General features: G+C 40.6%; 1 protein-coding gene across 1 annotated transcript in view; it reads left to right on the forward strand.

Annotated features, from left to right (window-relative positions):
• The window catches only part of brinp1 (bone morphogenetic protein/retinoic acid inducible neural-specific 1), a 107,149-nt gene that overhangs the window by 59,325 nt on the left and 29,513 nt on the right, over positions 1 to 18,311 (forward strand). Inside the window, exon 4 of the mRNA XM_048613350.1 lies at positions 4,408 to 4,513. Within this exon, the coding sequence (XP_048469307.1) occupies positions 4,408 to 4,513 (106 nt within the window). The remainder of the gene's footprint in view (positions 1 to 4,407; positions 4,514 to 18,311) is intronic.

The following is an 18,311-nucleotide window of genomic DNA, read 5'->3' on the forward strand; positions in this document are numbered from 1 at the left end:
GCTTCAAGTTTGTATGGTAAGCAAATGGCTCGGCCCTATTTACAATGCTGCCAACAAGGGCAATCTTAGAGCTATGGAGCTGGAGGAATCTCAGTGTGTCTATTGTCTAAAGAAGGTAGATTTGCAGTACACAAAGATATCTGCAAAGATATTAAAGATTTCTACAAATATTGAAATTGCTGAGGCTGCCAGTCAACAATTAAACAACTCTGGTCTCAGGTTAGAACACTTCAAGGGCTGTCACTTACAAATTGCCTGACCATTATAAACCTTGTCTGTACCAGACACGGTCCTTTAAAAATCATTAGCTGTGTGTGTTTGATGTCACATTTCTATTATTTCTTCTTGTGGTCAGTAGGCAATGAAACTTCTCTTCTTTTTTCCTGAAAAAAACCTTGGTAATTGGCTCCTTTGTTTTCTAGGGAGCTACATCATTTTATTGAAGTGTGATAGCTGTATTCTAAAAAAAAACATTCATTGCAATCAGCCAAGAGGGGGTTAGAAAAGGGGCGCTGATTCATGATCTCTACCTGGGTCATTCCATATTGTGTAACAAATTGTCTGTAATCAATGTCCAGAAGGTTCATTGGTGGATGCTTCCTTCAACTGGAGATGTTCTAGATTCTGGCGATTATTTAAATCACCCTCCAAACAGTCTTCTGAATCTACTTGCTTAGTGCATGTACCCATCAACACACCCATTATGGGACACATGCTGACAGTGGCGTTTTAACCTCATCTCAAAATACCCAAAGATAATTTGTACTCTGCCTTGGGATTTTCAATGGAGCTGTGTATTGCTGAGTGATACTTCTACAAATGTCACCAGGCAAATGGCTCCCAGCTGAGAGGAGAGACCTGAAACTGCATCATCACTGGGATGAAAAGAAACTGCAATAACCTTTCATGATTTCATAATTTCACATTTTGAGGAGCTCAGGGGAAGAGGATGAACTACATAATAGTATATCTGATTCCATTGACCCATTCTGGCACAGGATCATTCTCTACTGAGTTAAAATCTTTGATCGAATGCACATTGTCAGTGAGGCAGAGACATGTGAAAAACTACATTTTTCTTGTTGTCTTTTGATTATGATTTTAAGGTTAAGCAGCGTTAATTTAAGGTCAGAGGCCTTGTGGACTCTTACAAAATTAAAATGGTTAAAAATGACCTTAAATTGGAATAGTACAGAGCCACATGATTTACACTCACAGTAATAATAAAAAAAATTTCTTATTTTTCCAGTGGGTTCATAAGACTAAGTTAAGCTCACAGTCGACAATTCATAGACAAAAATAGAAATTGCTGGAAAAGCTCAGCAGGTCTGGCAGCATCTGTGGAGAGAAATCAGAGTTAACATTTCAGGTCAAATGACAAGGGTTACTTGACTGGAAGCGTTAACTCTGATTTCTGTCTCCAGATGCTGCCAGACCTGCTGAGCTTTTCCAGCAATTTCTGCCTTCTTTTCTCTGATTTACAGCATCCATAGTTCTTTCGGCTTTTATTTTGTCAACAATTCATATCTAGAATGATAGATAAAGTAACTTTTTTCACAATCAAAACTGATTTTAGAGCACTTTAACTTTGATAAAATCTTAACCCCACTCCTATATTGCATCATAATAAGGCCCCAAACACTCCAACTGTGTTTTATTTGTCTTTTTCACAACTCATTGTTTCTGTGAAGCAGGGTAAATTGAAATGAGTCCAGCTTTTCAACTGTAGGAAGAGTTGATGGTGATTTGAGTGAAAGCTTCAGGATGTTCCAAAATATTTTACAGCCAATTACTTTTGAAGCATCATCATTTGTAACAGAAGACATGTAACAGCTAATTTAACACACCAAGTATTTGATAGACAGCTTGAAATAAATGATCAGATAATCTGCTTCAGTGGTGTTGGTTGAGGGATATATATCGAGGCTGAAAAAAACAGGAAGATTTCTCTGCTCTCCTTTGAAGTATTCAGATGCTATCTTCTTCATCAATCCTTGCTTGAGCATTTCAATCAAAAAATTTGGGATTGATCAGTCTAAAATTTATCAATCCAGCATAAAGATTTATATTGCTAGTAATATAGTGCTGAAGGCAGAAATAAATTGGAGAAATAGTTCAGGAGTTATAATTATTCAAGGTTACTGTAGATTCTGACACCTGAGTTCAAATCTAGTTCAGCGTGATCAGAAGAAATCTTCCTCTCTTCTAGAGTCAAGGTCTCTGAAGAAAATGACTTTTCATTTCATTATGTGAACTCAGGTGTGAACTCAGTAGCACAAAGCATCAGGTTGGCATAAAGCACTTGTATTGTGATGTTACAGAGGTGCATATTCTTTGCAGATGTATAAAGCCTGTAACAATTCTAACCCAAAATATTAACCTGTCTTTTTGGAATGAAGTAATTTATGTAATCTCTCATGCTCTGCAGCCCAGGCTCTCATTTGTTGTTTGCGATATTGGTACCTTGGGTAGATATTGGAACTTGCCACTTTGACCTAGAAATAGTGTGGATAGGCAGCCAGTATAAAAAAACGGAAATGATGACCTTTATGTATGGACCCTGAAGTCTATAACTTATCAATATGCCTTTGTGTTTAACATGGATATCACAGTATCTTGAAATGTACACCACTTTTGTTATTGTACATAATTTATATTTTGTGTTTTTTTTATCATTGTGCTATTTTTATATAAAGGAAAAGCCAATTCACAAGCCCAGCCAACCGAATATGACAATGCCCTGTTAATAAACCGTTTGTATGGATTTATTTCATATTATTGTGTATTGGAGAATACCAAAGTAAATCACAGCTTTGGTACAGCAATAGTTAAATAACTCACCCAAACATCACAGGCAAATGCGCAGTGCAACCTGAGGGCAGGTTATGGGACAGGATCTGAATGAAACCTTGGCAATTGCAGATCGTTTCATTGCAGTGAAAAGATAGCCTCGGGAGGAATATTGCAGTTATGTACTGTATGTAGCAAGCAAAAAGCTCTCATTGACAGTCACACTGTTCATGTTATTCCCAAGTTCAGTAATAGTGTGCAGCCCTTTTGTTAACATCTCTGACACACAGCAGCGTCCAGGACACCGCATTGCTCTTGCTGCTTCATTTAATGAAGGTAACCTATAGAATACCCTCATTATAAGACATCCTTCATTAGAACAAGGTTGCTGTATGGTATCACAGAAAACAGAAAGACAGTGCAGATTGTCTGCAATGTTGGATGATTGCAAAATGATTCTTGACTTGTCTGTATGCTTAGAACTGCAAAGGCAAAATCTCTATCATTGATCTTTACTGCTTAGGTTAGAAATGGAACTGTCTCTTAATGAGACCGTATCCATTTTCCTCCCTTTTCATTCAAAATTATTGAAGCTTACACCGAAAGTCAGAGAAAATTAAAAAGTATTATCTCAGTCATGCATAAATTCTTTAATTAGTTTTCCATAAACCTATTCCAAACGTGGTTATCCGTATTTATATTACAGTAATCCCACTGGCAGAGTGCTGAAGAAGACTGAATCAGGGAACAAGGAGGGTTCTGTGTGCATTGGTTAGTCTGATATTGAAATGAGCCATCACAGCATTTAACAAGACAAGATGCTGCAATGTTACCTGGGGCTTTATTGACAGGCATAGCTTAACATGTGTTGGCACTTTATCCATGTATGGGCTGCATGACTGGGGCTTAAGCCACTGCGATGAAAAGTATCCTTTGTTGTTATTTGAACAATTTGGATAATTGTAGCTGGGCAAGTTGAGCCCCATCAGGGCCTGGTATAGGCTCTTTAGATTATTCACTCTTCTCCAAAGGTTAATAAAGCCTCAACAATTGAAATTAACTATTTTAATGTTGTGAAGCTTCATTTGTAAGTGAGCAAATTATAGAAAATTTGATCTCTGATGTTGAAAGACTGGAGGGAACCTTATAAAAATTATGTAATTTTTATTCCAACTATTAAAAAAAATCAAAATAAATGATGTAAAGAGTTAAATAAAATTGTATTATTTAAACTAGAGTAAAATAGGAGAGAGTGAACCTATCAACCTTTATTAACATTTTGAGGTAATTGATATTTTCAATAGTCTTATGATGACACTTAAGTATCCAGTTCCACTTGAGTACATTCTGATTTTATAAGCTTTATGCTTGTCTTATGGACATTAAATGACTAATTATATTCTTGAAACAAGGACATGCAACAGTCATGTAAGCTACTATCAGTATGAGTGGGCTGGGTGAAGGTTACAGGTCATGTAGAAGCCTCCACATTCAGTCAGAGGTGGCAGTCATCATTCTTTGACACACACCCATGATTAGATTTAATTCAGTTTTAACATGAGAAATTGAGATTGTGCTGATTCCATAATGTAAATGTAAAATACTTTGGTGTTGCAGGTAACAGAGACACGGACTGGACCTCTGGGGTGTAGCAGTTATGAGAACCTTGATTCAGTGAGTTCTGTTCTACTGCAGAGTCCTGAGAGCAGATTGCATTTGCAAGGTAAGTTTTCAGGAAGGCAAGGGGTAATTGAATGGGAGGGATTGGGGAATGCAAATTTCAAACACATTTCAGTGTTCATATGAAGCATTTATATGACACACTAGTCCCCATAACAACAGTCTACTTTGTTCAATGAAGTGACTACAGTCCTATAATGAACCATTGAATGAAGAACATTAATCTGGAATTTGCTAAAATTTGATAAGTTATGCCAATATTTATATTGGCGCAATATCCACATTCAGCTGATCCTGCTGCCTCGTGCCAAAACTTTCTTCCAATCTTATTAACATGCAGCAAACAGATATCTAAAAGAACAGCGTAAACGAAAGAAAATCAGAATAGACTATCTGGTAATAAGGAAAGCACAGGACTGGCACAAAAGGTGGAATTTAATTTTGGTGATGGGGTGGGGAGTTTTTCGCTCCCTGACTGAAGAGCCACTGAGATTCTCACATCACCTTTTTTAGGGAAGGTGTGTTATTTAATTGCCAGTTTGAAACTTAAGTGGCCGGCAATGGGCGTTCCCCAGGATTAAGGATCCAGGGAGTGGAAATCCTGCTGTGTGAGAGTTGGTTCAGTGGCTGCAGTGGGGAATGTGTGCATGGGAATGATGCATGGTGCTGTCCATTTCTGGCACTGAGATGATGTTCCCTAACCTGACAGGCTTTCACTTGTCTGTGCTCCTGACATTGTGACTCCTTTGGCTGCCTCTGCTGGCATTAGGGCAGGATGGCTCTTTGCTCTTTCACAGGGAATTGAAATAGTGGTGCGTAGGGTTGTGTTAATAAGTGACAGGGCATTTTAAGAGAGAGTTCACGAATGAGCAAACATGACAGTGAATGTTGGACATGTCACTTAAAACTTGCCCTAATGCAGCCAGATTTTCTCAGACCTTTACTCTATGATTGTTTTTACACCATTATTACACCACTACTTAACATAAGATTTGAAGAATTCTGGACTCTTGTCATGTGTTCAAGTCACAAGGATGGAGGTAAAAAAGAGGCTAATTGGCCTATGCTACCTCATCAAGAAAAGATACAAGACTCCCAATGATGATATAAAGTGTATAAATGATGCCAGGTTTATGTTTCCACTATTCTACCTATCAACCCGTCACAGTATATGGAAACCTTGTATTAGTTTGAACTGTGTTCAGTTGCGATGTATTACATATGAAGTGTTAGCCTGGACTTGTTTTTTTTCCATGATATTTACTATCCCTCCTGAAGACAAGTCTTGCATGTTGAAAAGGACTTTCACCCTTGTAAAAGATTTTAATTTCTAAGATGTTACTCTTAAATGTTCTATTTGAATGACTGTGCGGATTTAACTGAATGGAGATTGGTCTGCTCCTCAACCCCGTGCAAGATGTGGAGTGTAATGCTTGTGAGTTGTAATTACAGTGGTGTTTCAGAATTTACTCACTTTCTGCAAGTGAACAATTGACCACCTGATAATTCCTATTCAGTTATTCCCGATCTCACTTCTGCATGAGCCATAATGTTGGTCCGCGCTTGTAGAGTTCAACCTTCTCTCATGTTTGCAGTCATGCAGCAAGGCACCCTAGCGGTAGCTGTCAACATTACACCATCAGAAAACAGCCTCCATGTATTGCATCCTGCAGAGTTTAGTGGGCAAGAGCAGCCTGCGAAAACAGATCAAAAAGTGAACCAGTGCAGCAGGCAGAAAAGACCTGTTAACTTCCTTCACTCACTTCTCAAACCATAGTGCTGCTACTGAGAACAGCTACCAATTGTTCATTTACGTGTGACATAAGGGGAACAAGGCTTGTCTGTTACGATCCGTTTGGATGAAGAAAACCTCTACAAAGGGTTTCCCAAAGCACCATGTTGCCACTCAGTAGAGTAACTCGACCTTGAGTCAGTTTGCAATAGCTGTATAAACCACCCAGTAGGAGCAGAGAAATCTTCTGAACAAAATCAATCTAGTCAGATCAGTTGGAGCAGGACCTGCCCTGATACAGTCTTAGTTCTGCCCTAAGATTCCTGTCAGGTCAGATCCCAATTAGAGGGACCTATCGCCCACGATTTCAGAGACTTGTGTATCAGATGCAAAGAGCCTGTTTAGCCCATTAAGCTGTTCCTTCTGATGCATATTCACATAATTCCATTCCTCTGGCCTTTACACATATCCATAAATATTTTATACATAAATAGTTGTCCACTTCTCCTTTTTAAAAGCCCTGTAAATTTTGTTTGCTCCTGTATTATGGATTGGTCGTCCCACTCTCTGACAATTGTATTTAAAAATTCTCCTCACCTTTCCCTCAGTTCTTTCAGTGCTGATCCCTATCCCTTGTCCTACAGTTACTGATTTTGTTGACAATGACGTGTTATTGTGTTTGACTAATTACCAGCATTGTCATTGCATTCATAATATATTGGAGCGTAGCTGAGGTCAAGTCTTCTATTTTGAAAATTCAGTGGCCAGTGGAAATAGCAGTTCCCTGTTTGACTGACTTAAACTCCTCAAGGTTTTTAACACCACCAGTAGATCGCCTCTACCTCAACCGTCTCCATGCTTTCTGCCTTTAAAGGGTGGCACCAGTAAGAGTGGTTTGGATGTTAGAGTTATGATATTACAAGCACTTGAATATTAAGGTGTGTTAATGGGCATTCCATTTCACTGAAAGTTTAACCTGTAGTTTCCATTGGAGGTAAAAGAAAGCTAACCTGAAATCTGATAGAATATCGCAGGAACATGGTCCAGTCAGTAGATGCCTTTATTGAGTGGGGCAACTTTAGGTTGGCACCCTGGTCAATTATGATCCATGTTGCTTTTAGTTAAATCACATTGGCACACTTTCCCACTGGAGACATTTCAGGGAAATGGAGACCAGAGTGTGTTTGGAGTTTTAAAATTGATCCGTTTGTTTGCCTACACCAGTTACACAGTAGTCTCCTACCCCCTTTACTCAAGTTTATTATTTTCTGCAAGTAAAGCTTCTTGTTGCCAGGTGTAGTAAGTATGGTGCTGCATTGTATCCTTACGGTCCCTGGTGAATTGAAAGTACCATCCCTTTTAATTAATTTCATTCTGGATGGTAATGAACAAAAAATAATGTGTGAATATTCAACTCAGTGAATCCCATGAATTAATCTATTTTTGATGCATTAATACAGTGTGGCTATGTGTCATGCCATACACCTACTCACTACAGCTGTTGTACATAATCATGTGTTATATTCTCTGAAGGAAAAACACCCAGACAAATGTAATAAAGTAATGTAGGGAATAGTGATAATAGTTTTTCTAATTCTTAAAAGTTACAATCACCCTATGTTTTCAAAAATTTCCTTTTGCAAATGACCCAATGGCTGCGGTTTACAGTCAGCTTCTGGAAGCTGAACTTTTCAGAGTTTGCAATCTCAGTTCCTTTAACAATCCAGAGCTAGAGCTTAGCAATGACCCCATTTGTATCGATCAACTCATTAGAATTAATATTGCATTTCGTACTTCCTTCATTTCTTCAAGCAGATAATGTAACACCTGTGCACAAAGGTATAAATGTAATGGCAATGTTTATAGGTAAAAATGAATGATAGATTTGCATTAATAAAGCACCTTTCACAACCACAGCCCCCCCAACCCAAAATGCTTTGCAGCCATTGACATACTTTCAGGTGTGTAGTCACAGTTGTAATTGGTTAAAAGTCTTTAAAAAAAGGACCATATTTTCGCAGAGTTGGGAAGATACTAGAGAACTTTATAAATGGTGAAGAGAAGGCACACTCCTATTATTAACAAAATAGCATCTTTTCCTGGTAAAGTAAAAGAATGGGGCATTAATGACACAGGCAGGAAACTCAAACTCAGTAGGGCCTTTGATGTGTGTGCTAAGTTTTAGCAGACCCCATTTCAATAATCTCAACCCACAGTGTGAGAGTTATGAATTGACAGAGTATTCATAAATACTTGTGAAGGACAAGTTAAAATTTGCTTAAGTGTCATTCTTTAAACTCAAGTGGAAAACAGAATTGAGCGATCAGCGAGAGTCTTTTTTTAATCAAAAAATAGCTGGATTGTTTTAATTGACAGGGCATCTGCTACAGATCTCAAAACACCATGACCAGATGATCCACAATTTCAATAGTGACATTTCACAAAATCTGCAGTTAAAGCTGAGATCATCATGAATATTTGGCTGAGTTTTAAGAACAAAAATATTTATAAAAATTTTTTGAAAATAAAAGAATGCTTTCTTGCAAAGCATTATTTCAGCCAGGATCTGAGTTCATATTTGAGTGACAGTTTAAAGACATTATTAAAGGATCAGATATGTTTCATGTATGGACTAAATATAAGCTTTTTTATATAAAATGTTGACTACTTTAGATTTAGAAGTTTTGTAAAGGAATAGTTTTCACTGTCAAATGTCTGTAAGAGGTGTATTACATTATTCGAACTTTTGTTTTCATCTCTACATCTGCATTTGGTGGATATTAGGTGAATAGTGGTGTGAGGAGTTATGTGACATGGTAAGAGGGGACATGAGTGATAGGTAGGGGTAATTAGTTAGCATGCAGAAGCCATCTGGGTATCAGGTGAATGGGTGGTGGATGTATGGTTTTAGTTGGAATTGAGGGGCCACAGGGTATGAGGGGCATGGGTGGCGTATGACAGGAGTTGACGTGCAAGATCAATGGGAGTGGCTGGATGTGTTGAGGGGTGAGGGTTAGAGGTCTTACAGTATCTAAAATAACTGGGAAGGCATCCCAGGTAATCAAAATGGGCCCAATAACCAGTCCACCTCAGTGATTGACCACTTTCATGGCTGTCTCTGAATTGCGTCCAGGGTCTGCAGATCTGACTAGCTAATATTTCCACTTCCTTAGAGCAAACATTGGGTCTAATGCGATTCCTCAACCCAAACTGAAATTCCCCAACTCAAGCTATACCCCTTGGTAGAGAGAAGCCTGGCCCTGATAATTTCTGATATTGCCTGGAATGTGCTTCGTGCTTCAAGAATCAATAAAGCAATGGGAACACTAACTCAAAAATCAGAGCTCCCCTAAATGAAAAGAGTTAGAAATTACAAATTGTTTAGTGTCATTTCATTGAGCCAAGCTTTCTCTGACGTCAATGACAAATGCTGTGAGATGAAAAGCTTCAATTGATGAACTTTAAGGAACCCAGTTCTGTAATTTTACCATGGTAATTGAAAGGCAACAGACTGCATCATCATTTTTGAATCTTCTTCAGGTCCTCCTAAGAAAATATTTAAATATAAGACAGCCAAAAGAATCCAGCCAGGTTTATTGCCTAATTAGAATCGTGCATTGGAATGGAGAAAGGATGAAATTTCACACTTCATCATCCAATGCTGATCCAAAAATAGGTGATAGTTATTATTCTTTGAACTCATTCATTCTCACTTCTATCCTGGTAATTGTGCTGTGACTGCAGAATTGATGGAAGGTTATTTAAAAGGTCACCATCTAATTTGTTAATGTTGGGGCAATGGCAAAAAAGGACTTAACAACACAGTGCCTATATTTAATTAGCTAAGAGACTCTCTCCTTGTGATGGATATTTCAATTAAAATGATGAAATGAGGTTTAGTTGCTTCCTGCATTGACTATACCGAAGCTACTGGAAAAAGTCAGACTGCTTCACTACTGTATGAGGAAGGAATAGGTAAGTTGCTCAGCTGACCAACTGCTCACAAACCAGGTCACGTTGAATGTTTAGTTGCTGTGTACTCTTCGCAAAGCGATCTTTACTTTCTCTGACATGAGCGCAAGGCGAGAAAGCTGGCTCTCAGCCTGGTCTCTCGGCAGTATGTCGGCTGGTCTCTCGGCAGCTCATGGCAGTGTCTTGTTTCGGCATGTGAGTGGATCCTGCCCGGGCATGTTCTGGAGCCACCGGCGAGAACAGAGAGGTGGCAGTTTCAGCAACAGCAATTGTATCTGCATCGGGGAGAACAGACAGCACAGCAAGATAGGCGGAGGATTCATCAAAGACTATTGAACTTCTTATTCCTTTATTTACCTCGTTTAAACTATGAAAGATTTTAATGTTAACAATTATCTATTTCTTTGTTTTTCTACTATTCTGTGAAGTAATGCTCAACTTCTAACTCTCGTTTTTCTTACCACTTTGTAGCTAAGATTTTTTTGTACCTAAGATGGAGCCATTCGTGGCAACGTTATACATTTTTCACATGTACTCCTGTACTTCTGCACTTGAGTACACGTGACAATAAAATCCAAAATCTAAGTCTAAATCTGTCTTTGCTTGAACAATTCTCCAAGTGGTTTGGTAGCTGACACCAACATTGAGAAGAGTTAATATCGGGTGTGACTGCAGTGAAGCTGAACATCTGGTATTGCATATAACAGGCAGCCAATCCAGTCAGCATTCAATACATCCAACTGCATGTAGGCAGTTGCGCAGAATAAATGCAGAAAAAGTAAGAGGGAAGGCCCAATAACTATTTACTGTGGAAGTGCTGATTCAAGTGAACTTGAATGCATATAGTATATAAACACATCTGTGGAAAAGAGGCAAAGAAATATGTTAATATCATATTAGTTCTATATACAACAAGACAATGAAAAGGACATTTAAGGTTTATTTCAGGTTCATGATCAAATCAGGTCCTCATGGCTGCATTGTAAGTAGTTGCTCGCTATATAGGTTTTTATATCAATATATGCATATATAAAAGCTGGATAGATCAAGTTTAAAAGTATAATGGTCGCAAACTCCTGTGATTTGTATTGTGGAAATCTTACTGAATGTGGGAGTTCCAGGGTGGCTTGAATTTTTGAATCAAAACCACTTGCAGCAAGTACTTTTAGCTTGACATTCCAGATCACAATTACTGAGCATAAGGAACGACAGGAGATATTGGTCAATATTGGAAGATGGAGGAGTCTGGTACCGAGGTGGAAAGAAAGTGGAAGTTTGGAAGAGAGTGACCATTCCCCAGGATTACAGGATGATTTGGAAAAAGATGTATACCCTCTTGTGTTGCTTTTTTGGCGAGTATGATTTCAAGACTGAACACATGATCCAGGTTTGGTGAATCTGCACAATGCTGCCCTATCAAAAAACTAAGTATTACATTACTAACAGTAGACAAGTTCATCAAAGCTTTCTGTCTTGCACTCAAATGATGTTCTACCTGATACACAAACATGTAATGTTGTATATGAATTACAGTGTTGGTGTGATGCTAAGTATGTAAGCTATGTGCCTCCAAGACAGATTGTATCAAACAGCACATTGCTTTGGCTGTTCACAACAAGCAAGGTATTGACCATACCCAACTAACTTATGCTTGCAAAACTCACAGTCTACAACTTCAGATATGATTCTGAAATATGGACAGTATTTGCTGGATAATCCTGAGTGTGTAAAGAATTTTTTTTCCCCAGACAACCAATGTAGGATTGTCAGTTGGGTTTGCACTGTGGTGCACTAGTGTGTACTGGGTGTTAATATACAGGGCTCAGTTCATAGAATCCATACCTTGTGGAAACAGGCCCTTCAGCCCAACAAGTTCACAACAGCCCTCAGAGTGTCCCACCAGGACCCAGCCCCTACCCTTTCCCTGTAACACACCTATTCTACACATCCCTGAACACGATGAGCAATTTCACATGGCCAATCCACCTAGCCTGTACATCTTTGGACTGTGGCAGGAAACCGGAGCACCTGGAGAAACCCACAAAGACACGGGGAGAATGTGCAAACTCCACACAGACAGTCACCCAAGGGTGGAATCAAATCTGGATCCCTGACACTGTGAGGCAGCAGTGCTAACCACTGAGCCACCATGCTGTCCCTTTATAGATAAAATATGCACATGCACTGTGTCTGTTTCAACTCGAGAAAATAGTTGACAACCATTTTCATGGAATCCCTGCAGTACAGAAGGAGGACATTCAGCCCATCAGGTCTGCATCAACCCTCCAAAGAGCATCCTCAAATGGTTTATTCTTACTATGACTATTCCAGCCAGCCTGCACAACCCTGGACAATACAGGACAGTTTAGCACATCCAATCCACCTAGCGTACACATCTTTGAACTGTGGGAGGAAACCTACACAAAACGGGAAGAACATGCAAACTCCACGCAGACAGTCACCTGAGACTGGAATCGAACGCAGGTCCCTGTGAGGTCACAGTGCTAACCACTGAGCCATAAGTTCATTTTTCAGGGCAACGCCTTCACCAATCAGTGTCAATCTGCCTGGTTTGACATCCATACAAGACCTGGTGGATAACTATCATTTAACATGACATGGTCAGTGCACAAATGCTTGGAGAGGGAAGATGGCCTGCCAGGATATTTAGTTTGATTTGTTTTAGGATTGATTACGGAGGAAAAGGAAAAAAGGCGGCGATGCAGATCTTGCCAAACAGAATGTTCCAGGAGTTTAGTGATGCACCTCAGATATAGAAATCTCACCATTATTATGAGTGGCCATGTGAAACAGTGCATAAACAGGCAGATTAAAGCAAAGTATTAATAGACACCTCCCAGCCTACCGCAATGCAGGTGAGAGAGGAGCATAAAATTCCAGCAGCATCTTGCTTGTTACCTGTTCACACATATTTCATAAGGGGGCCATCTGGTGATGACCCAACCCTGAATCCCTGGGGCGCTAAGATTGTAATGGTCACTGAAGAGTCCCATTCTACCCACTTTGAGGTTTTGTTAACAGCAGATGAGGTTGGCAACAAGAGTCAATGCCACGCAGCCAAGTCCTTACCGGGTTTCTCGGATGGGGGTTCTTTGCTGGTCAGAACCTCAGTTCCCAAGATTATTCTTCCTACCATGTTTCCTGTCCACACCTAACTCTGTCAATCTCAGTCCCTGCAATCTGTACCCTCCTCTTGCCAAGGACAGCCGGTCCAATCCCAGCCAGAACAAGGACATACCAGGTCCGCATCACATGCATGGCACGGTGGCTCAGTGGTTAGCACTGCTGCCTCACAGCGCCAGGGACCCGGGTTTGATTCCAGCCTTGAGTGACTGTCTGTGTGGAGTGTGCACATTCTCCCCGTGTCTGCGTAGGTTTCCTCCGGGTGCTCCGGTTTCCTCCCACAGTCCATAAATGTGCAGGCTCGGTGGATTGGCTGTACTAAATTGCCCATAGTGTTCAGGGATGTTCAGATTCGGTGGGTTAGAGGGGGATGGGTCAGGATGGGATGCTCTGAGGGTCAGTGTGGACTTGTTGGGCTGAAGGGCCTGTTTCCACACTGTAGGGATTCTATAATTTTAAAAAAAATCTATTTGGGACTGCCTGCAAATCCATCAGCGGCTACTGCTTATGGTGTCACTGCCGGGACCAGAGTTACCTGCCGTTAGATTAGCCAGCAACTCACAGAAGCATGAAGCCATTGCCAATGGTTATGGACATCCTTCCTCATGCTAGCCAACAGCCTAATGGACCTAAAATAGGAGGGAGACGTAGGGTATCAAGTGAGCCAAGGGTAGTCAAGGTCATGATCAACTGTTATACCAGGTACTGGGCATATCATATCCAACACATGTAAAATGCAGATTCAGATTTCTCTTGCTGAGTTCTTATTTTTCATCAGGGCTTCATTCTCAGTCAACCTTATTCCTCCATTATGGAAATGAGCCCAGCTTGACTTAGTTCTTGATGATGAAGCAATGCAATAAAATCCTACAGCTCTTATCTTCATCCACAATCAGCTTTGTACTCCCGTTACCCAGAGATCAGTATGCTCAAGGACTGGTTATGTGAATGTAAATTAATCTAAGATTCTTTTCTTTGGTTTCCAAATCTTCTATGTGCTCGGCTCATTCTGACTTACTCTTGAACACATGCCAGATCTTTAAATCATTCCGACCCTGTTCCTTGGTACTCTGCCCAAGTTCGATCAATTCTTCTCCACATTTAAAAGCCTCCCATAATGTCTGCTTTTCAAATATGCTGTTAGTTGCTCACTTTTAGTTCCCTTTCATTTCAGTGCCTTGTCTGTCTTTTTACTCTAATCTCATAAGCATTCTGATATCTTTCTGGATGCGAGGAGCTGTGCACAAACGGAAGTAGGCATTTTTAACCACCTGTAAAGTTACCTTTTTAACCTCCTGCCTTTGTTTTTCATGACTGCCATCAAAACAAAGCCTTTCCATATTCAAAGAATTCCAGTGACAGCACCATTGCCAACCCTCCAGCACAAGTAGAAGATGGAGGATTGGCATTCTGTACTGATTAGCGCATCTTCTGCTCGCTCATATGTTCTTTGCAATTTTCAAAGTTTGATGTAAGAAGTGCAATGGAGTACTTGTCACTGTTTGTAACCCTCCAGTGAGATGTCTGTACCACAGCAACTCAAAGTACAGTCAACAGGACATTCTCAATATCTGCGCTATCTTACTTCTCCCCCTGGACATGTCAATCATTTTATGTATTTTCCATGGCTTTCCTTGTAATTCAACATGGTGGCATTATACTTGATTAGTTCTGTTGTTAGCTGTCCAGTCAATCCTAGAAATACTTGTCACTGCACCTTAGAATTGTTACTTATAAATTCTCTACAAGATCCATCTTTGGCCCTTTTTTATTATCTATATGCTGCCTTTTAACAACATCCACAGACAGAGCCAACTTCTAAACCTACAGTGATATCTAACTGTCTCTTTTTTCACTTCTTCCCATGGCCACTTCTGTGCAATCAGCTTTTTTGTTTAATGTGTGCCTGGTGTTGGGAACTCAAGGGTACCAGCCCCAACGAACTGGACCCTGTGACTGCCAACTCCACTCCTCTTCCTCATCATTGTTTCAGTCGTTTGTAACTCTAGCATTCTTTTTGACCTGGAGTGGAGTTTCTGACCTGGAATCTTTAACATTATAAAGGTTTCCAACCTCTGATTTCACAATCTTATCTGCATTTGCTTCTGCGTCTTGAACATCCCCCGCCCCCACGACCACCAACCTTTATATGAGCTCGACTTATTTGTTCGTCCCCCACCCTTCACTTTCTGGAAGTTCAACTCATCCCGAACGTTACTTCTTGAATCCTCTCCAAACCAAGCCCCAGTTGTCAGTCTATCTTGACTTAGGGGAAAGAAGTTTGCTCCTGATCCCATACATCTAATGCTCCTAATGCCATCAACTTAAAATCTTCATTTTCAAAGGTTTTCACATTTTGTTCCTACATACACCAGCCTCTTTTCATCGCTACGTTTTGCCGTGATTTGCCTAGATTGATCCATTGGTTGCGTAATCGCTTTGCTCTCTCTAGCACTTGCTGCTTATGTTGTTTGACCTGTTTCATAGCTTCACCAGGTTGACCCCTCATTTTTAGGTATGCCTGCTGCTGCTCCTGCCGTGCCCCCCTGCGCTCTCCGCTGAACCAGAGTTGATCTCCTGGTTTGATGGTAATGATTGAGTGGAGGATATGCTGGGCCATGTGGTTGGAGTATGATTCTACGGCTGTTGGTGTCCACAGCACCTCACAGATGCCCAGTCTTGAGTTGCTAGATCTGTTCAAAGTCTGTTCCATTAAGCATGGTGATTGTGCCACACAACATGATGGAGGGTATTCTCAGTGTGAAGGTGGGATTGTATGGTGGTCACTCTTACCAATACTGCAATGGACAGATGCATCTGCAGCAGACAGACTGGTAAGGATGAGGTCAGTTGTGTTTTTTCCTCTTGCTGGTTCCCTCACCACCTGCTGCAGACCCAATCTAGCAGCTATGCCCTTTAGCACCTGACCAGCTTGAGCAGTAGTGATGCCACTGAGCCACAGTTGGTGGTGGACATTGAAATTCTCCACCCAGGGTACATACTGTGTTGAACAATGCTCATTTATCAGCCAAGGCAGGACGCTGCGTGATAATAAGAGGGAGGATTCCTTGCCCTTGTTTGACCTGAAGCCATGAGAATTCATGTGGTCCAAGTCAACATTGAGGATACCTTTGACAACTCTCTCCTGAATATATACCACTGTGCTGTCACCTCTGCTATGACCATCCTGCCAGTAGGACAGGACATCCCCAGGGATGGTGATGGCATTGTCTGGCACATGGTGTGTAAGGTATAATTCTGTGAGAAGGACTGTCAGGCATTCATTTGCCCAGTCTGTGAGACAACTCTCCCAATTTTGGCACCAGCCCCCAGCCCTTAGTGAGGATAACTTTGCAGGGCTGTTGGACCACAACTAATAGTTTGGAATTAATACTGAGTGCTTTACCAGTGCATTTAAGAAAGCAAATCTATCGGTAAGTTGAGTCTGCCTGCTTCTTTTGCAAAGTCTCTGTTTGCCATTCCTGGTGTCTTAGTCAATGGCATGTGCTCCATACAGTTTCATTCCTTATTTGAGACTTTCTAGCTGTGATTCAATTGAATGGTTTGCTCAGTCATTTCAATATCTCATTGTGGAATTGTCCATCACTGCTGGCAATTAAAGGGATGCCACTCCCTGAAAAAATATACTGAAGTCATTTAAAAGCATCTTTCTTTTTGCTTCATAGATAATATTGTGGCATGGTTGCTAAGGTAAAATAAAGGGTTTTGCAGCAAGTTCCTCACATTTGCATTTACCTTTAGACTTCTTATGCAAGTTCTGGTCAGCCAGGAATTGAAAAATTTACAAGGTGTCTGGGATCTTTGTAACAGTGAAAGCAAATGTTATCCTTAAGATTGAAAAATACATGAATGGACACTACAGAGGCTGAACCAGGGAATGTCACTTAGACCTGTGATTTTCAAACTTCTTTGTTGGAAAGGGTTTTTTTTATTCAAATCGCAAGTAACAAACTCTCCCAACCACATTAAAATATCATATGATATTTATAATATGAAGCACTGCAGGTAAACCAGCACTCCCCTAACTCACTTTCTTCCAACATGACACTATTGCAACACTTGAAGATTTACTTGACTCCAGATGGCAGCAAAAATACAATAATAAAAAAGAGATAACACAGTGTGGAGCTGGAGGAACACAGCAGGCCAGGCAGCATCAGGAAAGTTGATCATAGAATCCCTAGAGTGTGGGAACAGGCCCTTCGGCCCAACAAATCCACACTGACCCTCAGAACATCCCATCCAGACCCATCCCCCAATCTACATATCCCTGAGCACTATAGGCAATTTAGCATGGCCAATCCACCTAACACACACATCTTTGGACTGTGGGAGGAAACCCATGCAGACACAGGGAGAATGTGCAAACTCCAGTTGCCCAAGGGTGGAATTGAACCTAGGTCCCTGGTGCTGTGAGGTAGCAGTGCTAACCACTGAGCCACTGTGCCGATGTTTCAGGTCAGGATCCTTTTTCCACATCTGCAGTTCTTTCTATCTCACAATAATAAAAAAGCTGTGTAGTGACATTAGAGTTCAGATATTATGGATCAACATATGATAATCCATCATGTAAATATGAGAATGTTTGTTTTTAAAGTACTTTATGAAAATGGTGTTGTGTGTAATCATGTAGATTTTAGCCAAGCTCTCTGTATTCGCCAGTGACAGAAAACATAGGGAAACCCCACTGTAACCTCTGTAATCAGTCCCTCTTACCTTCTCCTCCCACTATACACAGATGTTAACTCCACTACCCCAACATCACTTTCATCAGCTGTATCCCGCCTCATGCACCTTCATGATAAAAATATTTTTGTGCACTAGGAGCTCACTGTCTAATAAGTCATGGGCTGTAATCAGCTCCACAGTAACCAGTGACAACAAGGTGCAGGGCTGGATGAACACAGCAGGCCAAGCAGCATCATAGGAGCAGAGAGGCTGACGTTTCGGGCCTAGACCCTTCATCAGAAAA

The sequence above is a fragment of the Rhincodon typus genome, chromosome 28, assembly GCF_021869965.1.
Source record: "Rhincodon typus isolate 14 chromosome 28, sRhiTyp1.1, whole genome shotgun sequence".
Lineage (NCBI taxonomy): Eukaryota > Metazoa > Chordata > Chondrichthyes > Orectolobiformes > Rhincodontidae > Rhincodon > Rhincodon typus.